This window comes from Nomascus leucogenys, chromosome 3 (genome assembly GCF_006542625.1).
Source record: "Nomascus leucogenys isolate Asia chromosome 3, Asia_NLE_v1, whole genome shotgun sequence".
In the NCBI taxonomy this organism is placed as follows: Eukaryota; Metazoa; Chordata; class Mammalia; order Primates; family Hylobatidae; genus Nomascus; species Nomascus leucogenys.
In genome coordinates, this window is record NC_044383.1 from 117,176,933 (window position 1) to 117,204,004 (window position 27,072).

General features: G+C 37.5%; 1 protein-coding gene across 20 annotated transcripts in view; it reads right to left on the reverse strand.

Annotated features, from left to right (window-relative positions):
• The window catches only part of EPB41L2 (erythrocyte membrane protein band 4.1 like 2), a 225,325-nt gene that overhangs the window by 92,487 nt on the left and 105,766 nt on the right, over window positions 1-27,072 (reverse strand). For all 20 annotated transcript variants that reach the window (XR_004029359.1, XR_004029358.1, XM_030809682.1 and 17 more), the window contains exons 2-3: window positions 25,048-25,529; window positions 24,160-24,372 (exon numbers count right to left, since the gene is read on the reverse strand). Coding sequence is in view for 18 of the 20 variants with exons in the window: in XM_030809682.1 (XP_030665542.1) it covers window positions 24,160-24,372; window positions 25,048-25,515 (681 nt within the window). In the remaining 2 variants the exon portion in view is untranslated. The remainder of the gene's footprint in view (window positions 1-24,159; window positions 24,373-25,047; window positions 25,530-27,072) is intronic.

A 27,072-nucleotide genomic window follows, 5' to 3' on the forward strand; every position in this document is an offset into this window, starting at 1 on the left:
TCAAAAAGGCAAACCAAATAAGTAGTACATTTCTTCTTATATTCTAAAAAGCATCAGATTATCAGGTGACACATATTAAATGCTACATATGAATGTTCCAAGTTATAACATTTATAGCACTAATATTCAATCAAACTCGATTGGGTCGGCTCAGACAGCAACACCATCTAGTGGCTCACAACTTTGTCTTCACACTGTTCACAATACACTCCATAAATAATAATTCTCTTTGGGGTGGGGATGAAGAACCAAGGCACAATGCATAATGGTAGCACATAAAAATGTACGGGGGCATGTAAGTTGAAATTGTTCCTCAAAATAGTTCTTCCTTTCCCCCGAGATTCTGGTATGTTCCTTTCTTTCTTGAGAATCACTGATTCTTAACAATATGGAAGAAAAGTACTGCAGTATAATCACAGTGTCCTGGGCTTGACCCCCAGCCCTACTCTTAACAGCTCTGTAACCACAGTAAGTTATGTAACTTCTCTATGCCTCAGTTCCTCTCTTTAAAAGTACCCACCTTATAATGGTGATGAGATAATTAAATGAAGTATGTTTAAAGTGATCAATAAAATGTTTGGCTTATTACATGGATTCATTAAAGCCAGCTGAAATTACAAGACCTTTTTGAGCTGCTCTAAAATAATACTTGATTTTAAATATGATTTTAAAGTTTTCCATTATTTAATCAAACTTCCTTATTTCAGAAATAAGAAAAATAACGTTATAGAAAGTTTATCTAATTTTTCAGTCTGATTTCTGAATTTCTTTTAAAATAATTAAATTATTATGTATGCTCTTAATATATACTAATATTCCACACTCCTATCCAGGAAAGTAATTTTCTCTCATTAACATTGCTTTTTTTAAAAAAATAATCAACAACTTGAATTTTACTGCATAAAAGGACTACAAATACACATTTGTTAACCAAGCAAAATATACACATAATTTTGCTTCATAACTTGCACCTAAGATACCAGTACACATAGTTGCTTCATCAGTTGTCACAGCAATTTTGGGGTATTGCCCCAGATAAAGAGAACCACTTACTGACTTATCAAGACATATTCTAATTTTTTCCCTCTGATTTATTTACAAGTGTCAAAACTACCTCTACTTGTACACAAATCTCCAAATTATCCTTCCCTATGAAGCCTGTTCCAATCTCTCAATATTGCATCATTCTCCTTCAAGAGCATTATTTCACATCTATGGCACTTATTCTTCTATTCTACTCCTTTTGATACTTACTACTTTCAGATACTGAGTTCTTTAAGAAAGAGGACATCTTACTTCAATGCCTCCTACTGAGTAATTAGCTGACTAGTAGGCCAAAAAATATCTGCTGATGGAATGGCTCAATGCCATAAGGCCAGTCAAAAAGTTGGCAGAGTTGAGTCTAGAATTCAGGCCTGCTGGTTTCTTCCACAATCTTCCTTACCTAGCTCATGGACTACCAACCCGCAATGTTCAAGGACCCAAACCAAACACACACTGCCAACTAGTTTCTGGGAGAAGACCAGCACAGACCAACACTTCATTTTCACAATTCTACATTATGCTTATACTCTTCCTTAGTAAACTAGGGCATTTCCAAATACGTTTTGGGAACTAGAGGGAAAAAGCCAATCTGCCCCTTCCTCTTAAGAGTAGGCCATACCTCATCTTTATGCAGAAAGGACAGGGGGTTTCCTAGTCTTGCACATTCCTCCACTAAGACATCACTTTCGCTGTCATTTCTTCTTGCTATCTGAAGCATACCTTTGCTTTGCTTCTCTTCTTACAGTAGAATCTTCATAAGGTACAACCGGTGTCAATCTCTATTCTAATAATATGACATCAAGTTTATTAAACAATAAAAACCATGCGACTGTTAATAAAACTTGCCAAATACACTTCAAAAAGAAATATTTTGAATATAACTTTCTATATTAAATACCAACAAGCTTAGCTATCTATTTTTCCTCTGTCTGCCTCTCCTTAATCCTACTTATACCACTCACTAGCAATATAAAGTTAATGGGTTGAAAACTTTAAAAAAATAAACAAAAAAAGCCCTTTGGTCTACCTTCCAGGTATCAGAGTTTTAGTTTTTTTAAAAACCTACATACTGTATTATAGATACCCAAAGAAGAGAGACAAAACAAGACAATTTAGATGGGCTCAAAATACATTATTCAAAAATTAGAATGCTAGCTTTTGGGAACTTTCATTAAAAAGAAAAAGAGGCAATGAAATCTACTGCAGATGCAGCCCAAGGAAGGCAGACTGGAATCTGACAGGCTGAGCAAAGTCCCCCATCCCTGTGCTGTTATTTGTGGCATTCAACACTGAGGCCAAAACATGACATTTCTGGAGGCCTCTCAACTTGCAGGAATTTGTGCAACTGCTTACCCGGCAGATTGTAGTGAACGCCACACACCACTGGCGTTTTATAAACACCATCACTGTCTCCGTGTAGGGCCCTCCACACTGCAGTTATTGTGTGCTGAGGAGACGATGATGGGAAGCGCACAATGCAATCTATACATTACAGCCCTGAAGCTATGTATTTTGCACTAGCTCCAAACAACACTATGCAAATATAAAAGGCCAAGGAAAGAAAGGTATGCACAGAGCAAACACAACAACTGATACATTGTTGGGGGAGGAGGATGGGAATCCAATAAAACCATACGGAAGAAGAGAGAGTGTCTCAAATAATCCAAGGCTGTGATTTATCAGATAATTATTTTCTTACCTATCTAAGGGAGCTGTCAACACATCTCTTTCCCAAAGTTCATTCAAACCCCAGGAAAAAGAAACCCTGGTCAATTTTGTGTGTGTGTTAAAAACGTAATTCCAGTAGTAAATGAGACATTTATATAGTAAAGAAAGATTCTTAAGAAAAGCTTCCCTATCATTAATAAGAATTAAGTTTGAAAACGTTTTTTCCAAATACTCAAAAAAGATACATATTATATATAATATACAAACATACGCATGTAGATACATAAATATAGAAGACATATACATATATACATATTTTTCTTTTCTAAGAGATGGGGTCTTGCTCTGTTGCTGAGGCTGGAGTGAAGTGGCACAATCCTGGCTCACCGCAGCCTCAAACTTCTAGGCCCAAATGATCTTCCTGCCTCAGCCTCCTGAGTATCTGAGACTATAGGTGCATGCCACCATGCCTGGCTAATGTTTAAAATGTTTTGGTAGAGGCAGATGGGGTTTCATCATCTTACCCAGGCTGGTCTCTAAAACCTCTGGGCTCAAGCAATTCTCCCACCTTGGCCTTCCAAAGTGCTGGCATTACAGGCGTGAGCCACAGCACCCGTCCCTTTCTTTTCTTTTTTTTTTTTGGTAACTGAAAAATTTTTTTCAAACTTAATTTTCATTAATCAGGAAAACTTTGTATATATGTATACAAGTAAACAGTTAAGATAGATAAGAGATTTATGTAAACATGTTGGATTCTTACAACATATTTTTCTTGTATATTATTCCTTAGAGAATAAACCACAAAAAGGAAGGGAGGGAGAAAGGAAAACTTCTCACAGTTCATTAAGGATTGCCACATCTTTTCCATTCCACAGGATTCAGAGGATTATGACAGAATATTGGGGGAATTTTGCAGTGTTGTTGACAGGAATGACACAAAATACCATTCAATGTAGTTTCAGTTGCTAAAAATTAAAATTAAAAAGCTGCTACTTAGAAAAACACACACTAGACTAGAACAGACTGCAAAGATACACTCCAGTAACTGTAACCTGCAATAATTTAAAAGGAAATCCTAGTAAAGCTAGAAGCACACAGGTTCACCTTTAATAAAATCACATAGATACTTTGACACCTCAAGTAGAGAAGTACTTGCCCTTCTTACATGTTATATAAGTAAGGCCCTTATTTCATGAGCACGATGCTTCCAAGCCCACCAAGTCTAGGAGCAGTATTCAATGGAATGTTCTTCCACCCCAGTCTGCTGGGTTTTGAAATATTTCAGAATTCTTAACTGAGCATATAATTAATCTCATAAGCAACTCGGTAAGCTTAAACAAGATGGAAAAATCTATTTCATTTTTATGCTATGTGGAAATGGCACCAAAAAATCTGAAATCCTGCTACCAACATTATTAACACACACACAAAAAAAACACACTGTCAATAACAAGTTGAAGTCTGTGATATGGCCCCTTTTAACAAAGAAAATAAATGCTAATTTTTAGTTTTAAACAATATTAACCTTTTAATATCTCATTCATAACTACACACAAATTTATTTCTTAGGCAGTTGTAGTTTTTATCTCCTGCAGCCCAGAAATTTTCAATAGTTTTCAAGATACAAGAATCAGCTAGTAGACTAGAGTGTGCCCACTTGGAGGACTTCTGTCTCCAAACAGGTATGCAGAAGGCTATTCCAGGAACCAATTCCCACTCTTCACATCTACATTCTAGCTCCACAACAAACCCAAAGCCAACCTCTGGAATGAACATGCAGAAAACCTCAAAAAAGCCCCAGAGCAATGGATCTTAAAGCTTGCTAAGAAAACCATATTTGATGACATGTAAATACCCACAAATTTTATACGAAAAAAGTTTTTTTGCTTAAACAAAACAATAAACACCTCTGTCAGTTCTAGTATGTGTCAGTTGCTCAGCCATTCATAAAATACAGCCCTGCAGGCATTCCATAAATGCCTTCCTTTGGTAATAAAAGTTTAATGGAATAGTATTCTAGCTTACGAGGAAGAATTATCTAAATCTTCATTTGCTCTAAGTGAACAGCTGCTAAATAGCCTGCTAAATTTGCAATTTCTTATCTGCAGAAAACAAATATTTCTACTCTTAGAGTTTATTTCAGTGGGAAATAAGTTCACCTTTGACATTCTACATTTTTGTAACACAACTGGTTATAGCCAATGTCTCTCTTCTGACCCTCCAACAAAAGGATAAGTCCTTGGACACTAGCGATTGGTTTATTCAAAATTACAAGATAAAATATATTATTTTTAAATCTTGTGGGGTTTTTCTTACTTGTAAAAGTACTAAATAGGGTTTAATTTTTCAGTCTAACCAAGTTATTTAAATTACAAAGACATTGCAAATATATAAGTGGCATATGTTTACATTAAGGCCCTTCTAAGCCACAGTTAGTGATAAAATATAAGAATACTAGGAATTTATCCAAGGCATAGGACTTAAGTATTTTCATCAGAAATTTAAGAAAGCTGGTAAAATCCTGGGAAAAACATATAATCAGGATTTTAAAATATAATAACAATTAGAGTTAATATTTATCAAGCCCTTACTACGTCCTAGGCATTGCTCAAAACAAATCATAACCAAATTCAGCTACCCATTAGTTAGCAAACAGCTGTGAAGTAAATGAACCCAAACTTGCGCTTAATAAGACCTCCTCTCAAAGCAGTTCTTAACCCTGGCTGCGTAAATGCTCCAGCCGGCATCAGACCCACTGAATTAGAATCTACAAAAGAGGAACCTGGGCATCTGTAACTTTTTATTTAGACCAGTTTTAGGTTCGCAGCAAAATTTAGCATAAGGTACAGAAGTTTTCCATATATCCCCTGCTTTCACACATGCATAACCTCCCCCATTGGGATAATTACCAACATCCCCCACACAGTGGGTACAATTGTTACAACTGGTGAACCTCCACTGACATGTCGTTATCATCCAGAGTCCACAGTTTATGTCAGGGTTCACTCTTGGTGTCCTGACACCAAGTTTGGACAAATGTACAATGACATGTATCCACGATATATTATAGCATCATACAGAGTAACTTCATTGCCCTAAAAACCCTAAATGTTTTTTAAAAGCTTAACCAACAAATTTTTAAAAGCTTAACCATGAGGCAGTCAGCAAAGAGAATCCCTGTCCCAGCATACAACTATCTGCCTGCATACTCCAAATCCATCAATTTTCAGTTTTCAATCTGGCCAGGCTACATCCCATGGAATATATGTGCTCCTTTTGTCCCTTTCAAAGACCCAGATAGAAAAGCCAGGATAATGAATCAAATGCTCAATTATTCACTTAAAATCCTTTAAAAAAAAAAATGATTGGCTGGGCGTGGTGGTCATGCCTGTAATTCCAGCACTTTGGGAGGCCGAAGCGGGTGGATCATGAGGTCAGGAGTTCAAGACCAGCCTGGCCAAGATGGTGAACCCATATCTCTACAAAAACTACAAAAAATTGCCAGTTGCAGTGGTAGGCAGCTGTAATCCCAGCTACTCGGGAGGCTGAGGCAGAATTGCTTGAACCAGGACAGCAGAGGTTGCAGTAAGCCAAGATCGTGCTACTGCCCTCCAGCCTGGGTGACACAGTGAGACTCCATCTCAAAAAAAAAAAAAAAAAGAAGATTAACACAGCCTGCTAAAGTAAGATTTATCTGACCATCTTCAGTGACAACTATATTTGAGTCTACCTTTGTGAAAGAAATCATCAGGTGGAAAAACACAAGACGACTAAAGATCCTATATCTTACCACAAGCCAGATCCATTGAAACTGTTCTCACCTCTATTAGCCAGAAGTGCTTATTCTTTTAACAACTAACCAAAGTAGAAGACAAGTTACGATGCAGAATAATCTTAATCACTTAAACGCTTACTTTATGGTGGTTGTAAAGCAGAGGGAGATAGGATGTGACACAAAAGGAGAGGTCTCGATGAGTTTCCTAACGGTAGTTGCCTTATACTTCACCACCTGAATTTCTGATTCTTGAATTTGATGACAAGCAACTTCTAGGCAATCTAGGGAAAAATCCATTTCATTTTGAGATATCTCAGTTTTTAAACACTGATCTACTTGGGGCAACAGTGTTTCTATTCAATTTGACATTTTTTCCAAGTAAAAGTTTTTCATTCCTGGTGGATGACTAACAAAGTAAAATAAAAGACAAAGTGACAACAAGGTCTTTGTTCACCACTGGAGTGTGGAGGGAGGGGGACCTGGCTGGGTGAATCTTTAAGGTCTTGCTTGATTTAAAACACACATACACAAAAAATGCTACAACTATGTAAGGAGGAAACTGTGAGGCATCAGAAAGAACCTAGAATCCTGAAGCAGGAAAGTTAAGCAGCTTTGGGTGAACATGGCCCTGAACCGCGCCTTTCAAAAAGGCTGTACTACTGGTAGTGTGCCCACCTGATCCAAAGATGCCAAAAATCCAGCCCTCTATCCTCCTCCCACCCCAAAATGCCTTTATTTTTTTATTTCTCTTGGCTTCAGTAGTGAAATTCTACCACTAGAATTTGACCACTAGATTCTTTAGAGTAAACAGGTATCTTCTTTTAAAATGCAGATATCTCTTAGAAGGCAGTACAGGTAATTCACACACTAAAGTCATTCACTCAAACTGCTGATCCTCTGTTACTTAGCTGCTTATCTGCTAGATTTGAAAAAGTAGGGATTTTGTTTCCAGAGGAAGAAAAAGTAGGCAGGAAGCTTAGAACATTTTTTGTATTATAATACTATAAAGGAACACCTGGATATCATCATGGACCTAGTAACAAGAAAGTCTAAGGGCGAAAAGCACCAAGAAATAGAAAAGTAAATCAGTGTGAAACCCAACCATGAACACAAGAATGAAACCTTTCCCCTTTACTGCACAGGCTCCAACCAGGGGTCAGAGGAGACTAAAAATTCCTCATGGTATCACCAATGCTTGGTCCAGAAATGTTTAATGAATAAAGCCACAAAACTATATATAATAAATAGTGACCCAAACCAAGTGAATAACAGATGAATTGCACCTATTATTTGCCAAAAACCCAAATAACTTTTTTTTTTTTTTTTTTTTTTTTTTTGAGGCTGAGTCTCACTCTGTCGCCCAGGCTGGAGTGCAGTGGCATGATCGCCACTCACTGCAACCTCTGCCTCTCGGGTTCAAGTGATTCTCCTGCCTCAGCCTCCCAGGTAGCTGGGATTACAGGTGTGTGCCACCAAGCCCGGCTAATTTTTTGTATCTTTAGTAGAGATGTGGTTTCTCCATGTTGGCCAGGCTGGTCTCGAACTCCTGACCTCGTTATCCGCCCACCTCGGCCTCCCAAAGTGCTGGGATTACAGATGTAAGCCACCGCACCCGGCCCCAACATATTTTAAGGAGAAAAGCATTTCTATCCTCTTTCATCTCCTCTGACCCACCCCCCAATTAAACACACACGCAAAATAAAACGGACTATCTAGACACCAGCAGGGAATAATAAAGCAAGAAAAGGAAAACTAATGAAAAGCATCTGCAAGAAAACAATGAACTATGTCAAAACAGATGCTACTAAAGCTACCACAATCAAAAGTCTTTTTAGAAGATATCCAGAGAGCCTAATGGTAACTTTGACATGTGCTATATTCAGGGGAAGAGTCCACTTCATTTTAGTATATGATAAAACATACTCATTGTTCAACTTTTATTAAGTAGAAAATAGACTTCCAATTAAAGATGGTAGAATGAACATGCACATTTAGCTCTGCTCCCTACAAAATCTGTTCTAAGACAATGCAGAGTGTACATGTTACTGTGTACATATGCACACATGGATTCTTCCCCAATGCAAGGAACCTGCGACCAGCAAAATTAAGATAAGCAGACTGAAAAAGGATAGGAGGCAGGATTAGTGCATTTGTATTTTATGCTTTCTTTCCCATGGGTGGGAACCGACTTCTCCATATGATTTAGCAGAAGCAAAGAGCTTAATTTATTTAAACCCCAATAAATACACTTGTTTTGCAAGATGGAAGATTCCTAGTTAATGCCAAGCCAAAGAAAGCCTGGATCAAAAATGGCAACACTAGTCCTGTAAATCCAGGAAAGTGGTTTGCCCTGAACAAATGTTTATGGTACATTTTTTTTTATGTCATCCTTGGTATACAAGGATATATTAAAACCTTTTCTTTCTTGTAACCCCCAATTTTTGCTTGGATTCTACTATTTAAGCAGTTTTCAAATGAAAAATGTAATAGGTTAGGTATAGCTGAGTTTTTCCTAAATATATCTTTTTTTTTTTTTTTTTTGGAGATGGAGTCTCACTCTGTCGCCCAGGCTGCAGTGCAGTGGCATGATCCCGGCTCACTGCAGACTCTACCTCCTGGGTTCAAGCAATTCTCGTGCCTCAGCCTCCCAAGCAGCTGAGACTACAGGTGCCCCCTCACCATGCTCAGTTAATTTTTGTATTTTTAGTAGAAATGGGGTTTCATCACATTGGCCAGGTTAGTCTCAAATTCCTGACCTCAAGTGTGATCCGCCCGCCTCGGCCTCCCAAAGTGCTGGGATTACAGGCATGAGCCAGCGTGCTCAGCCCTAAATATATCCTTCTTTGAAATCCAAAAGTTTCTCTTCAATGAAGACATGCATACCAACTCCAGCCTATAGTAACTTGGCACTTCTGTGCTTTTATACTACTTTTCAGTACTATAAACAATACTTTATCAATTTGACTCATATGCTTATGTGTGTGGATGTAAGTGTGTGTGTGTATAAATACCTGCTATTACTGTCTTATATGTAAAGCTTATCTCTGAAAGTAAAATTCATAAATAAAAGGAAAAATGATACCTCATACTTTTCTTTTTATCTTCTCAGCCCAAATAGGAACCAAATCAGTATCTGGGGGATAAAAGTTATTTCTGAACATAGAGGATATATTTAAATAAACACTATTTTGAGAGGAAATTTGTAAAATAGTGTGAAAATATGACTTCCTTAACTTCTCATTTTTCTTAAAAATTATATACCATCACTAAGGGAGACTAGCAACCCTGTCATTAATTTTTTAAAAATGAAAACCCAGGATTTTTGTCCAACTTTTTCTATTACTCACTTTAAACAGCAAGACTTGGCTTAAGTCTGTAACGAATTATAATCTCTTTTAAAAGACGGAGAAGTGACTATAACTGTTAGATAATAAAGAGGCTAGTATCAAACTTCTAGCCAGAGGTGCACACCAAATTTTTTTCAGTATCTTTCATAAAAGTTGCTAAGCACCATATTTCCATGAAAACTTATTTCAAAAACCATGAGCAGCAAACTTCTGTAGGCTAGCACATTCTCTGTAAACTATTTGCCTAGAATGAATTTTGACATTTGATTCATACAGGCTTTCTGTGCTACAGAAGAATAGCTTATCAGAGCAGTCCTATTTGATTCACTTGAAATTGTTGCTGACAGAAATCTGGAAGGAGATATCAATGAATACAACAAGTAGATGGTGGTAACACTCAGATTAAGCTTCCTCTCTGTGCGAACAACTAGACTGATGCACAAAATCAGGTTTAATGTCAAAACAGGCTAAAATGGCATATTCTGCAAATGAAGTACACTTACGAGATGTAGTTTGATTACTAGATAGAATGGAGCTTTTGTCTTCAGGTGCCTCTCCAGAATACAAGAGTCAAAACAAAATAAAAGATAAATTAATACTCCTAATAATAATTTTTCTAACATAGTTCAGAGTTGATGTATAACTCCATTGTAGAGCAAAATTAAATAAATATTTAAATAGCAAACTGACAGATCATTTATCAGTGCTTTAATCATTTAGCTACCTTGCATCACAAAACTATTTTTCTGAATAATCCAGGGATTTTTATAGACTATATTTTATTATGTTATACCACATTCTATCCCTTTAAGCATGAAATGCTGGCATATTACATTATAGAGCTATAAATACTAATGATAAATTCTGTCCATGTTTCCACTTGGCCACAGAGTATGCGCTCCTGCTAAGGGAATGGATCAAAAGAATACACCTAACTCCAGCTTTTGTGCGATAAATTAAACAACATTCACAGGTGGAGACAAGATTCTCAAATCCCTGTCCCCCATATCATGCCTGGCAGCTGGGAAGGTGGAGGTAGGATGAGGAAAGCAAATAATTGATAGAATTTCCTGACAGCTGAAAAACAAAAACTATGTCAGTAACACCATCTTTAATTTGTTCAGAAGAACAGAAAGCAATAGAAGAGAAATCAAAGACTAGAAATAAAACAGTAATAATGACAGAATGATTCTAAACACAGTGGGTTTAACAAAAGATACTGATAATTGTTGTTGCATGAGAGAGTAATTAGATTACATCCTTTCATTTGATGAACTCTGGCAAAGATTTTTTAAATTTTACTGCCTACATATATTTTTTTAAATTATACTTTAAGTTCTGGGATACATGTGCAGAACGTGCAGGTTTGTTACATAGGTATACATGTGCCATGGTGGTTTGCTGCACCCATTAACCCGTCATCTACATTAGGTATTTCTCCTAATGCTATCCCTCCCCTAGCCTCCACCCCCTGACAGGCCCTGGTGTGTGATGTCCCCCTCCCTGTGTCCATGTGTTCTCATTGTGAAACTCCCACTTAAGAGTGAGAACATGCAGTGTTTGGTTTTCTGTTTCTGTTTTGCTGAGAATGATGTTTCCAGCTTCATGCAAGTCCCTGCAAAGGACACGAACTGATCCTTTTTTATGGCTTCATAGTATTCCACGGTGTATATGTGCCACATTTTCTTTATCCAGTCTGTCACTGATGGGCATTTGGGTTGGTTCCAAGTCTTTGCTACTGTGAATAGTGTTGCAATAAACATACATGTGCATGTGTCTTTATGGTAGAATGATTTATAATCCTTTGGGTATATACCCAGTAACAAGATTGCTGGGTCAAATGGTATTTCTGGTTCTAGATCCTTAAGGATCTTTTGCACTGTCTTCCACAATGGTTGAACTAATTTACACTCCCACCAACAGTGTAAAAGCTTTCCTATTTCTCCACATCCTCTCCAGAATCTGTTGTCTCCTGACTTTTTAACAATCGCCATTCTAACTGGCCTGAGTACATATTTTAAAGTAACAAAAATGTGTCCAAACTGATTTTAAAGTACAAATTTTATTCTGAAAATAACTTTTCCCACCATTTCTAACCCTACTCGACCCTGAAGTAATTTTCATTCCAAAATAGAAAAATAATTCAAAGATCTAGTTCCTGTTCTACTACCACCCTCTGATGAGAGTAAAAACTTACTAAGTGGTAAATCACCAAGGAGTTGGCATGGCTGCCAGTGTGTAGCATGCCTATCCAGCAAGAGGTGGATAGTTTCTTCAAAAGTATGTCAGGATGGCTGCTTATAGTTAGAAATTACTTTCAAGTTTAATGCTTTTAAAATACCAGTGATGCAGGGACAAAGTAATCCCCTGGTTGTGAAACCAAACATGGAGAAGACAGAGAAGAAAAAAGCATGTGAGAGAATTCCCCGAATGCTGAGAAATAAAAAGGCCTATCATTCTTTAGTTTCCTCAAGAGAAGAGGAGGCATTATTAGAAAACAAGGGGCAAAGAATAAGAATTATAGTCTCTTCAAGCCCAGCCTACGCCCAGCCAGCAAGCAAGCAACCTGGTCTAATAGCAGCTCCAACAGAAGTGAAAGAACAGAGCTTCCGGGAGCCTGCAATTCCCCCTGGGCTGTGAATGTTAGCTTGTAAAGGGCCAGGGTCACACCATAGTGACTTCTACATGGCTCTCATGCCTAGAGTTTCACAACCTTTTGTAGAAACGTAATAGTTTTCATTTACAATAAGCCCTTGAAGTATTTATATAACAAGTCGGTCTGCTGTTTCCAAGCATCTGAAAAGCAGGGCAATAGTGGACAGCAGTCGCAACGATGAGGGTGGGTGGATTATATACATACACACACACACACACACACACACACACGTCCAAATCTTTGCTTTCTAATTAGAGGGGATGGAGAGAAGACTTAGGAACATAAATAAGCAAATGCTATCATTTATCTTGGATAGAAAGATAATAACTTTATAAATGTACAAGAAAGTACAGGGAAATAAATCAAAAATTACTTTCTATGAGAAGTATTTTAGGCAAAGTCCTCCGTTAAGACTCTATGGGGAGAGAGAAGAAAGTTATTTTTCTAGAGAAACTAATAATAAACCAGGTGAAGAAACAACATCAGCATGAGAAAAATCGAACAATACAAGAGTTTAGCAGTTGTTCAACACAGCAATACAAGAGAGTCTTTCACAAGGCAGTGCATGATTAATTGCCAAACTAATGGTGCAAACAAGTTCCAAGGAAGAAAATAACATTCTGAGAGCTGGATTTGAGTTGGAAATTAAAATAGGCAGGAATCATGTGATGGGGAAAGCAAAATGTGGAGTTGGTAGGGTCAGAAACTGGAAGGAAGGCCAGGCAACTCAGCATGTGTCTGATTAGAGGACCAACTTGACGCAAGAGAAGACTCAGAAAATCAAGTGCTAACAGAGGTCAAAAGATAGCCTGAGGTTATACATGACCAAGTGTGGAGTGGGGAGGAGGGCCGAGGTCCAGCTAAGGAGTGACTTGATTATGAGGCCAGGCTCTGCTGCTGTGAGCTCCTTGTGTTCTTCAAGCTGGACCAAAATATTCTATCACTTACATGGCATGGCAGTCCTTTCCCATTTAGTAAATACAAATTAAGTTTTGAATAGAATTACCACCCTAAATCCTGTTTTAAGCTAAAAGGATAAAGACATTCCACCTTGACCAATGTCACTGGAATTTTAAATTGCACGTAATACATGCCCATTAAATTATTCCTAGTTCCCAAAATGACATATAAATCTGCCACTATTTTTATGGAATCTTACAGAGTGCCGTAACTTCCAGATCCTCTACAAATATGTGGATAGTTGAAACTGTTTAACTAGTAAACTTAGTAAGTGTCAGTACTATAGGTCTGAAATACCACCTTGGAGGGTGAAAAGAAACGACAACAAACAAACAAGCAAATAAAACACACTCAAAGTAATGATAGCAAATTGGATTTCCAAGACCCGAACTCAACACAAGAAAGGCAAAAAGACCTTGACACATTCTGCTTTCTGAGAAATACTTTTATCAACAGAACACTGATGAAGAGAGCCTACATTCTGTTAGCCTTATTCATAACTAAGAAAAAATGGTACTGACATTCCTGTGTGGGCAGAAACAATGCCCTTGATTCTCAGACAAAATCAACATGTGGGAACAACTTTGAGATGCCAGAGGAAAATGTGAGCAACTCTAACTCAGAATGCACATTCACTCAAGCTTCCAAAGTCTTGCAGGAACTTTCACACTTATTTGCAAATTTTAAAACACATATACCGGGTACTTATCAGTTGTAGTAAAACCAGCTCAATTCTAGAAATAGAGGAAGCAAATATTTTCATTCTCCTTGCAATCCGAGAATAGAAGAGAGGAAGTGACTCCCCCAAGATACCCAAAGAGTAAAAAGAAAAGTAAACATAGATCGCCTGACTTTATATCCATGGCTTCAACTTAACCTTATTGTTCCACCCCCACCCTCCCCCACCCCCGCCTTAGAGGAAAGAGCTCTGCTGTTTTAACACACTGAGTATGTAAATGACCTTAGCAGCAATATCATAAAGAGTGCTAGCGTCAAGTCCCTGAAGCAAACATGCAGGATCCAAGAGACACCCAAAAATTCTTTACAATTTTTTTTTTTTTTTTTTTTGAGACAGAGTCTCGCTCTGTCACCCAGGCTGGAGTGCAGTGGCGCAATCTCGGCTCACTGCAAGCTCCGCCTCCCGGGTTCACGCCATTCTCCTGCCTCAGCCTCCCGAGTAGCTGGGACTACAGGCGCCCGCCACCACGCCCGGCTAATTTTTTGTATTTTTAGTAGAGACGGGGTTTCACCGTGGTCTTGATCTCCTGACCTCGTGATCCGCTCGCCTCGGCCTCCCAAAGTGCTGGGATTACAAGCGTGAGCCACCGCGCCCAGCCAATTCTTTACAATTTAACTCTGGAACCAAAGAAGGTTGGCACATACCATTTAAATATCTCAATGAGATAAAAACATTTCAAAAAAATCAAATTATAAAGTTTCTTCATTAAAAAATCTTCAAAGTTTTTTCAAAAAATACTTGAGATCTCAGTTTACTATCAATAGATGATAAATTAATATAGAATGTAAATTGTAATTATCAGTGACAACAATGAAACAGTACCTACCACAAAGATTTGGAACAAATGCACAAAGAGAGCCTAGGCCTCAGGTCAAAATTAACGCATGGCTTAGCAATAAACCTATTGTTACATAAGCCAAAAATAACATTAAAGTTGGGCCATTTCCATAGTATTTTTTTTTACTTAAATATAATCATCCTTTAAAAATGCACTGTTACCCAATGTTTATGTTCATTTATTATTTCCAGCCTTCGGGAATCCAGAAAATTCTGTGTGGCATAAAGATTTTTTATCCACTTAATATTAGCAAATGCCCTCTTTCCTTAAAAGAACACAAATTTGAAAGATGGCGATTTGTTTTTAAAAACAGTGCTGTATTGGTTCCTTGGGCAGTTGTCTTTATCCAATTCCTGGAGTTTAGGAGATAAAGAATAGGCTGATAGCCTACAGGAAAAAGAATGTGGAAACAGGAAGCCATAAAGAGTAGAGGATGAGGGGAGAAAGAAGGGATATGAACAGATATATGGGGATATACACACATAAAATACATATAAATATATAACAACGTGTTAATATAGAGTACACAGAATATACTAATGATATCTATATAGAGTGAGTAATCTAGGAAGCAGAGATGATGTTCAGATGTCAAACAAAAATGCCCCCATGAATTATGTTTTTTGATTTTAAAAAAATTATTCCATTGATATAGCAATATTCACATTAAATGGTTTAAAGGGGGTACTTTTGTTGACCAAAGGTACTGATAAGTAACAAGAACAGGAAAGTGCCTAACATACCCAATGTTCTAATCGCATCACAAAAAAAAATTATCTACAGAGACCACTGATGTGCATCATAAGCAATGCAGTGAATAAAGAAGACCCCCCCCGCCCAGCCCCTTAAATTACTGCAGCCATGTAGCTAGCTACAATGTTCCAAAATCTAAACAGTGCCCTTGACTTTGCTAGGTCCTGTATACCAATGACTTTACAACCTCTGGTCCATTACTAAGCAGCTCCTTTTTGCTATGGATCAGTTTTAATCTTCTCATCCTGGCATTTGAGGCCTTTTAGAACTTCACCATACTCTCTATAAGATCCCTGTCAGCCAAGCTATCACTTCATGACTTCCTGCACAGCCCATGCTTTGAGTGGCTTCTCTCCATTGTTGTAAGCACCCTAACTGAAGACAATTAGGTGTTCTTCAGTGGGCATGTTATATCAAGGTTTAATTGAAAATTAGACACATGTACATACAGAAAGAAAAAGAACAAACAATAACTACAGTCCTCTGAAGAGCCATAAAGAAATACAATATTTGCTAAGAGTAAACAGATGGAAACAAATCTATTCTCTCAAACTAAATACAAGTATTTCTTTCCCATATTCTATTCTCCTTCCTTGAGTGCTCAAAAGTTCATTAATAGCTACAGTTTCCCACAACTACTTCCCCAAATAGTCCTCAGACGGTGATTTCCGGTGTAGAGACACAGAACCACCGATAAGCAGCATCAGCATATCATCCAATCTGCCTAAGGTCAACACTGGAACTGGGAAACATGAGGCTGCTCAACCCTGTGATGGCTGTACATTGGGCTCCACTCCTGAGGAGGAAACAAGAGCAGGTCTGATGAGTAACAGACCCAAACTAATGATACTAAGCAAGCAACGGGAAAACCAAAATAAGAGGAAAACTTGTATAAAAGGAAAATTCATTAAAATGGGGAATATAATTTATAACTTCTGCATTGTTATAATAGCTATTAGGATATTGATGAATTATGGCCTATGTTGAGATGTAAAGTCAGAGCTTAGAATTCAAGTGAACTGCTGGTACATAAGATCTGCTGTGGGATACCATCACTAAAATCTATTCAAACTCCATTTTGCTATGAACTCAAAAGAAAAAGAAAGGATTAATTACTCAACACAAATGCTGCTTTTAAGCTTATTTCAACATGTCCTCCGAAGTTCATTCTTATAATGGCAATATTAAGTAATCATCTATTAAATGAAAAGATACTCTAACTATAAATTAATACAGTCATAAAAATGAAGACTCCTATGCTTTCCCAATCAATTTAAATCTTGGTGAATTAGAAGACTAAACTGCTGCTTTTCGCTTTAGATACTATCTCAACTCTGTTTCAGGCAACACAGTAAGTTGATTCCCTACAGGTAGTAGATCACAGAAGGACTAGTTACATAGATAAGAAATTGTTGTTTTTGTGTCATTCCAAAACGAGATCCGAGATCTAAGAAATGCATATTAAATAAGATGGGGAAAGAGGGGAGTAGGCATAGTGATTAGCATTAGACTTTATTAACTCAAGTGTGTCTGTAATATACTTAATTTCTAAAACAGCAGCAGTAAAAGGGAAAAAAGAAAATTCAAGTAAACAAAGAAAAATAGACAATCCAAAATTAGATGGCAAAACAGAGTCACTAATCTCAGTAGTACTAAAAATAAATGGTCTAAATTTACCGTTAAAAGACAGAATTCTCAAATGTGATTAAAAAGTCATCTCAAAGACATAAGGATACAATGTTTAAACACACACAAAAAAGTCAGAAGATAAAAGGCAGAAGAGAGTCCTGAGAAATTCTAACTAAAATAAAGCTAGTACAATAACATAAGTATCAAATAAAATAAATTTCAAGGTATTATATGATGGTAAAAAAAGAAAAGGCTATCCATGAATATATAATTCTGCACATGTGTGCATCTAACAATCTAGCCTCAAATTTTATAAAGCATAAACTTACAGGAATACCAAGAGAAATTATCAAATCAACAATTACAAGGAAAGGTTTGAACACACCTCTCATTAACTGATAAACTAAGCAGTTAAACAATTTATAGAGATAGATAACATGACCCACATAATTGTCGGACCAAGAGGACAGACCTAGAAACCGGTATCAACAACAAGATCATGCTTTCCAAATTCAGAAAGAACCCTTATAAAAATTGACTATGTATTTCAGTCTTAATAAATTCAAGAATCTCTATTATTTAGACCACATTCTGACCACTATGTAACATAAAACTGGAAATATGAACAAACAAAAAAATTCTCTCTTCCCACAAAACATGCATAAACACAAATGCACACACATTTTGGAAATTTTAAATCACACCTATAAAAAATCCAGTGGTCAAAAATGATACATAATGGGGCCAGACACAGTGGCTCATGCCTGTAATCCCAGCACCTTGGGAGGCCAAGGAGGGAGAATCACTTGAGCCCAGTAATTGAGACCTACCTGGGCAACAAAGCAAGACTTCATCTCTACAAAAGGAATTTAAAGATAAGCTGGGCATGGTGGCATGTATCTGTAACCCCATATATTCTGGAGGTTGAGGCAAGAAGAAGGACTGCCACTGCACTCCAGTCTGGGTAACAGAGAGAGACCCTGTCGAAAAAAGAAAAGAAAAAAGAAGAAAGAAAAAAGAAGAAAAGGGACAGGGAAGGGAAGGGGAGGGGAGGGAGGGAAGGGAGGGGAGGGAAGGGGAGGGGAGGGGAGGGAAATGGAGGGGAGGGAGGGGAGGGGAATGGAGGGGAGGGGAAGGGAGGGGAGGGGAAGGGAGGGGAGGGGAAGGGAGGGGAAAGCCCAAATGGGATAGGATGAGAAAATTAAAACCGAATGGTAATGAAAGCACTATATAGTTGACTCTTGAACAACACAGCTCTGAACTGCATGGATCCACTTACACCTAGATTTTCTTCCACCAAGAAACAGACAGCAAGACCAATCCCTCCTCTTCCTCCTCCTCTTCCTCAGGCAATATGAAGACAATTAGAATGGAGACCTTAATGATAATCCACTTCCACTTAATGAACAGTAAATATATTTTCTCTCCTTATTTTTTAAGAACATCTTTTCTCTACCTTATTGTAAGAATACAGTATATAATACAACACACAAAATTGTGTTGACTGTTTACATTATTGGAAAGGTTCCAGGCAACAGGAGATTGATTATTAGTAGTTACATGTGGGGGCAGTCAAGAGTTATATGCAAAATTTCAACTGTGCAGAAGGCTGGTACCCCCAACTCCCTCCTTGTTCAAGGGTCAACTGTATTTCAAATTTGTACAGTCAATCAGAGGTACTTCAAGGGAAAATTAGAGCCATGAAAACAATGTTTTAAGTGTTAAGAAATTAGAAAAAGAACAGTTATTCCAAAGAAAAAGAGCAAAACAAGATGAAGTGTTATAAAATAGAGTAGATACAATAGAAATGATAAAACCAAGTTGTTTCCTTTGGGAAAAAATCTATAATGGTAAATCTATAGTAAGAATAATTTTAAAAAGGCAAACAACACTAGAAATAAGAAATAAAAATCAAATGCACAAAACAAGAATATTATGAAAACCTTCATGCCAATAAATTTTTCAAATTAGATGAAATGGACAATCTCTACCAAAAATATTAATTGCTGTAACTAACTCGGGAAAAAAAAATTTGAATCAATGATTTAAAAAAACAACAAAAACTACCTTCCACTTCCAGTCTTGTCCCAAAAAGGCTACCATCCAAGAGTTTTACAGTCAAGTTCTACCAGATCACCAAAAATAGACCATCAGTAAATTTATCCAAGGCTTTTCCAGGTAATAAAAGGGAAGCAACTTTATGAGGATAGAATACAACCCAGATAACAAAATCTGATGAAGACAATTTGATAAAAGAAAATTAAAGGCAATATAAGCAAAAGTCCTAAATAAAAATAATACAAAATGAATGCAGAATCATCACTACCAAGTTTACATTAGAAATTCAGATGGTTTAACAGTAGAAAATAATTTAGATTACAACATTAGCAGGTTAGAAAAATACATGATCCTCTTAGTTGATGCAAAAAATACATTTGATAAAATTCACCACCTACTCATGAGTAAGTCTAGAAACTAGAGGAGAAAGTCCTTAATCTGAGAAATAATATTTATTTTTAAAAATTTCAGAGTGATCATATAAACCTAAATAAAACATAAAAAGATGGTGAGGAGTTTGAGACCAGCCTGGCCAACATGATGAAACCCCGTCTCTACCAAAAATACAAAAATTAGCCAGGCATGGTGGCATGCATCTGTAATCCCAGCTACTTGGGAGGCTGAGGCAGGAAAATTGCTTGAACCCAGGAGGTGGAGGTTGCAGTGAGCCGAGATCACGCCGCTGCACTCCAGCCTAGGTGACAGAGCAACCATCTCAAAGAAGAAAGAAGAAGAAAAGAAAGAAGAAAGAAGAAAGAAGAAAGAAGAAAGAAGAAAGAAGAAGAAGAAGAAAAAAAAAAAAAAAAAAAAAAAAAAAAAAAAAAAAAAAAAAAAAAAAAAAAAAAAAAAAAAAAAAAGAAGAAGAAGAAGAAGAAGAAGAAGAAGAAGAAGAAGAAGAAGAAAAAGAGATGCTCAGCCTCATTACTTTTTTTTTTGAGACAACAGTCTCACTCTATCGCCCAGGCTGAAGTGTAGTGGCGCGACCTTGGCTCACTGCAACCTCTGCCCCATGGATTCAAGTGATTCTCCTGCCTCAGCCTCCCCAGTAGCTGGGATTATAGGCATCCACCACCATGCCCGGCTAATTTTTGTATTTTTGGTAAAGATGGAGTTTCACCATGTTGGTCAGGTTGGTCTTGAACCCCTGACCTCAGGTCCGCCTGCCTCAGCCTCCCAAAGTGCTAGGATTACAGGCATGACCCACTGTGACCGGCCAGCCTCATTAATTTTAATGGCAAAAACTGCAGTTACTTTTGCACCAGCCTAATATAAGCTGTAGTACTGTTTTCATGGTTTTGAGTATTCTTCCCATGAGAGGATCATACTTGCCCACTATATTGTTATCAGCCTTGGCCATAAGACTTAATCGGCCAACGAAATGTGAGTTAAAGTAATATATACTACTTCCAAGTAGAAGATTCAAGAACTGTAGTATGGTTCTACCATGTGTTCTTTTCCCTTTATCATGAAACCAGCATATCCCAGGTAAAGGCTATTCTTTCCATCTTGATCAGAAATAACCGATGATGTGGAAAAGAGCCATAACAAACCCAGCAAGCACATGTAACATGAGCAAGAAATAAACCATTTTTATTAAAAGTCATGAAGATTTGGAGATTTTTTGGCTACTGCAACATAACCTAGTGAAAGCTGACAGTGATCAAACAAACGCAAGTTAAAATACTGAGAAGCTATTTCACATACATTTGATTGGTCCAAATTAATAAGTCTGGTAACAAGAATCACTGATGACAATGTGGCAAAATCAAACTTAATGGTTGCTGGTTGAAATGTAAATGGTAAATTTTATCAATTTCATTTATTACTTTGGCAATATCTGGGGAAACTGAAGAAGTAAAACTGGATTCCATCAATCTAGCAATTCCACCACTAGGTATCTACCCTGAAGAAACTCTTACACAAGGAAACACGTCTTAAAATGTTCACTAAAGAACTATTTCTTATAGTATACAAAGAAATTGTGACTCAGGAGGGGAATAAACTAGTTTAGTCAAAGAAATACTATACAACAGTCTAAAGGAATAGATTTATATATCACAAAAAGATACATGCAGGACAAGAAGGAAAAGATGAGAATGAGACTTTGGCAATGTCTTAAATGTTCTATTTTGTTAAAGATCTACAACACTGTAATCCCAGCACTTGGGAGGCCAAGGTGGGCAGATCACGAGGTCAGGAGATTGAGACCATCCTGGCCAACATGGTGGAACCCCATCTCTACTAAAAATACAAAAATTGGCTGGGTGTGGTGGCTCATGCCTGTAATCCTAGCTACACAGGAGGCTGAGGCAGAAGAATCGCTTGAACCAGAAAGTCGGAGGTTGCAGTGAGCCGAGATCACGCCACTGCACTCCAGCCTGGGTGACAGAGCGAGACTCCATCTCAAAAAAAAAAAAAAAAATCTAAAACACATGGCAAAATGGTAACAACTGATAGAAATTTTTGTGCTGGATACACAACCGTCTCCTCTATTATTTTTATATTTTTATATTTTTAAAATATTTAATGATTTTTTTTAAAGAGCTAGAGAACAAAGATTTAAACCATAAAGTACGTTGGTCAGTCTTGTGGTTTAGTGATATAAAGATCTTCAGAAATAAAAGGGCATTCTAGATGATCTAAGTAACTCTATATTCTATAGATGAAGAAACTGAGGTCTACAGAGGTTGAGTAAATGACTCAAGGTCACATAACATCAAGTTGGTTCTCAAAAATCTACATCCCCTAATTTCTAGGATAGGTAGGAAAGACAAGGGACATGCAATCAAATATAATGTAATTGAGTCAAGTTCAGAAAACCATTCTGTCCCTTTCTTTATGGTCTCTCACTCCTATCCCTAAGACCTCTCCTCTCTCCCTGGGATAGAAAGGGAGTCTCAGGAAAGGGCAAAAGAACGTGTTAAAAAGAGCAGAAGAAGAAAAGCAAGCTTTAAGGACTGCCATGGTCTCAATGCATCCCTCCAAAATTAATGCTGAAACCTAATTCCTGTGGTGGTGGCATTAAGAGGTGGTGTCTTACGTGTTCTCACTCATAGGTGGGAACTGAACAATGAGAACACTTGGACACAGGAAGGGGAACATCACACACTGGGGCCTGTCATGGGGTGGGCGGAGTGGGGAGGGATAGCATTAGGAGATATACTTAAATGACGTGTTAATGGGTGCAGCACACCAACATGGCGCATGTATACATATGTTACAAACCTGCACGTTGTGCACATGTACCCTAGAACTTAAAGTATTAAAAAAAAAAAAAAAAAAAAAAAAAAGAGGTGATGTCTTTAGGAAATGACTTAATCACTCTGCCTTCATGAACGGGATTAGTGCCCTTGTAACTGAGGATGAAGGGAGCTGCCTTGTCCTTCCATCAGGTGAGGACACAGCACTTGCCCTTTCCACCATGTGAAGATCCAGAAAGGAGGGGCCATCCTGGAAGCAGAGATCAAGCCCCTTACCAGACACCAAATTTTCTGGTGCCTTGATCTGGGACTTCCTAGCCTCCAGAGCTGTGGGCAATAACTTCATGTTGTTTTTAAATTACCCAGTTGAAGGTGTTTTGTCACAACAACAAAAACTAAGACAAGGATTTTTAATCCTCTTTTGCTACTCCTTTTATTTTTCTTTATTTTTTTTTTTTTTTTTTAGACGGAGTCTCGCTGTGTCGCCCAGGCTGCATTGCAGTGGCGCAATCTCAACTCACCACAAGCTCCGCCTCCCGGGTTCACGCCATTCTCCTGCCTCAGCCTCCTGGGAATACAGGCATGTGCCACCACGCCTGGCTAATATTTTTGTATTTTTAGTAGAGAGGGGGTTTCACCGTGTTAGCCAGGATGGTCTGGATCTCCTGACCTCGTGATTCACCCGCCTCGGCCTCCCAAAGTGCTGGCATTACAGGCTTGAGCCACCACACCGGGCCCTAAAACTTTGGGCAAGGAATTGAACTTCTCTAAGCCTTAAGTTCCCCATTTAACATGTAACACTGAAAATAGCAATGATAATATCTACCTTTATTGATTCTTAATCAATAAAACAAGATAATCCATTAAACAAGATAATCCATTCAAAGTACTTCACACAGTTCTTCAGTAAACATTAGCTATTAGTATATGTTACGTAAATAATTTGTGGAAAGCAACAAACTCTTCTGATTGACATAAAATTATAAGGTACTAGATGCGTTAAAAGATTAAACTGACTTCTGTCAGCACCAGCGCTAATGAACTGTATGTTTTGCAAATCATAGATGTTTTTTAATTAAATGAAACTAAATAAATTAGATGTTAAGCCAGTATCTGTCTCAGGATAAAACGCTTGGGGCTAAGTTTACTGCTGAAACTTCTTCATTCTGAAATGTCAGCCTAGTGCTATCATTTTTCCTCAAGAAAAACATTTTCTAGCCAAAAGCAATATTCCAAATATTTAACACCCATTCAGAATACACACCAACCAGTAAACATGACTAGTGCAGACTGGGAGAATAGCATCCCTGCTTATCCTAAGGTCATGAAATATTATTTGTGACAGAAATGATGACCCACTTCAATGTATTTTTTTTAGTGCAAAACTGTAATAAACTGGCTTATAGGAACTTAGTAAAACACAAAAATCTATTCATCATGCCATGCCACAATCCACATATCAAGCGAGCTCTCACTCAGCTCCCTATCTCACCTCCAGGTCACAGCTGTATTCGGTGCCATCTAAGAGGGTCACTTTACACTGGACAGTTTTGGTCTTCTTGGCGACTTTTTGAGATGCCTTCTCTGCTTTCAGCTCATTGGTCTGCACTTCCTTGGTCTCCCTTTTTGCTGCTCCTCCTTCTAATTTGTCTTCCGGTGTTTCTTTTACCTTCTCTTCTCTCTCCTTACTTACTAATTCAGTAGGCTGTTGAGGAAGAAAAATTAAATTCATACCATAGTCAACCAACTTGCAGATGACAACATACTAAAAGGAAAATCTTTCATAAGAATTAGGATCGTTACTTTAAACACTGTAACTTTCAGATTTTTAAAGACTTGAAAATTCCAATAGAAAGGATATTTCCCCTCATCCTCTTTTCATGGCCAAAATTCTCATTTTGCCAGGTTGGTTATTTGGCATTAAATGAATCAAAGAAACTACATCCCAGCAACTACAATTTAAGTATCATCTCAAATAATAACATTTCCAATTAAAATCTTATACCATGGCAAAACCTAGGCTTTGTTAGGCAACTAAAATGCACACACACAAATCTACTACTTCCTGTCCAGTGAAAACTTAAAGAGGCATAAAAGAGCATTCTGTTTAAAAAAGAGTTGGCAGGGCTCAGAGTACCTACCCCACCTAAACAGGTTACAGACATGAATTTTTTAGTAATTTGCATATATAGTGGACTTTTTTTCAAAGAGTAACAGAGAAAGGCTATGGTAGACCAATCTAAGACCCATTCCGTATACATTAAGCCAAAGCAGTATCTCAGTACAAGAAATCTGGAAATGATCCAAAACAAACAAACCCTTTTTATTATGTTGTTACGCTATCAGGTTTTCATTTCCAGGCAATTATTCCCAAACATACCTGCGTCTCCACTTTGCTCACTGAGGGTTTTTCTTCCTTGACTTCAACTTTAATCTCTTGTTTCTTCTGAGCCATTTCTTCAGCATCACCCTTAGCCTGTCTCTGTTCTTCCGGAAGGGGTTCCTCTTTATCTAAGACCTGTTCTTCAACAACAGCTTGGGTGGGCTCTTTTTTATCTCCTCCATCTTTGGCCACTACTAAGGTATATGACTTTTGCTTCTTAAGCCACGGCGGTATGAACCGAGAAATACCCCTGCTCTCAGATGTTTCCTTCTCTCTCTTCCGGCGGCGTAGACTACTTTGGCTTCCAGCTGCAGGAGATGGCTGGGAACCTTTTTCCTCCTCTGGATCAGAAGACTGATTCTGCTGATTTTCTGCTACTTCTTTAGGTTTTTCCTTGGTTGCATCTGTTCCTAACTGGCTAGAGTCCTTCTTCACTTCAGATGCAGAGCCTACTTCAGTAGTCATGGCCACAGCTTATGCTGTAATCAAAACAAAAATCACAAAATGTCATTTTATAAGTTCTCTCAAATTTAGTTTGGTTGCAAGGGGCATGATAACGAAAGATGGGAGGGAGAGTAACAGATGACAGGGAGAAAGCACATCAAGAAAGAAGATTCAAAAGCACAAGACAAAATGGAGACTGTTGCTCTTTTAGAATTCTCTGTCAGCATCACAGACTCAAAACTAGCATCACAATAGAACTCTGTGTGTTCTGAATTCTATATAGCTAGAACTTAAAATCATCAAGAACTCAAGAAACAGGGATTATTTTTATTTGGTTTCAACTTGTTATAAACAATAATTGATTTCTAAAATCCAAGTTTTTTAAGAAAAATTACTTTTATCTGTACTTGGTATTCTTTATTCTGTAACATGAAGATGTTATCAACAGTGCTAGAAAGCAATGAGACACATTTCACTACAATTTCATACATTAAACCCAAAATCTATCAAAATGCTAGGTATTAGAAAAAACAGTTTTAAGTGTATGTTGTGTAACAGCAAGAAGGTAAAATAATAAAAATGTATTATTCTGTGTTCCAATATTAAATCCCGTAATTCACCATCACTGTTCCAATGCAAAAGTTAATCTTCTGGAAAAGGTACTCAAATTCTAATCAAAACTGCGAACCTCCATCCCACCCAACCATAATCACACTTTTCTTTGTATATATAAGAAAAATATTTAAGGGCCATAATCCAAACCAAATGAAGACATTATGAGGTGGAAAAAATGCATCCGATGATTGCTCTTATCATAACTAATCAGAACAAAATTTAAATAAATTCTGAAAATAACTAAATTTTACATAAGCAAAGAGGGACTTTTAAAGTGTTACAACACGCTGACATAAAGAACAACAGGCAGGGCCTGCAGAGATAGCTGATCACATTCACTCTCCCCTCCCTTGCCAATAATAAGTGCCAGAGTCCTGGCACCCTGGACAATGAGTAGTGTCCCAGCTATCTTCAAAGGTGGTAAAAACTTAGAGACAGACACATGGTGTATTCCTGTAGTGACAGCTACTTGGGAATCTGAGACAAGAAACATGCTTGAGCCCAGGAGTCTGAGGCCAGCCTGAGAAACAGAGTGAGACTCCACCTCTTAAAAAAAAAATTGTGTTAACTTTTTAAGTGGTACAAACTTGAATACGTAAAAAAAAAAAAAAAAAAAAAAAAAGTACACTTGTTTTAAAGCTTTATTAAGATACAATTCACGTACCATAAATTTCACCCTCTTAAAGTATACAGTTAGTGATTTTGAGTATACTCACAAGGTGGTGCAACCATCACCACTAATTCTAGAGCATTTTCATCACTCCAAAAAGAAATCCTGTGCGCATTAGTAGTCACTCTGCATTCCCCACCACCCCCTGGCAACCTTACGAATATATCCAAGAGCAATGGACTGTATACTTTAAAAGGGTGAATTTTGTGATATGTAAATTTTCCCAATAAAAATAACTTAAAAATGTTTTTCACATCTAATATGCAACCACAAAAACAGTCATGTCAATTCGC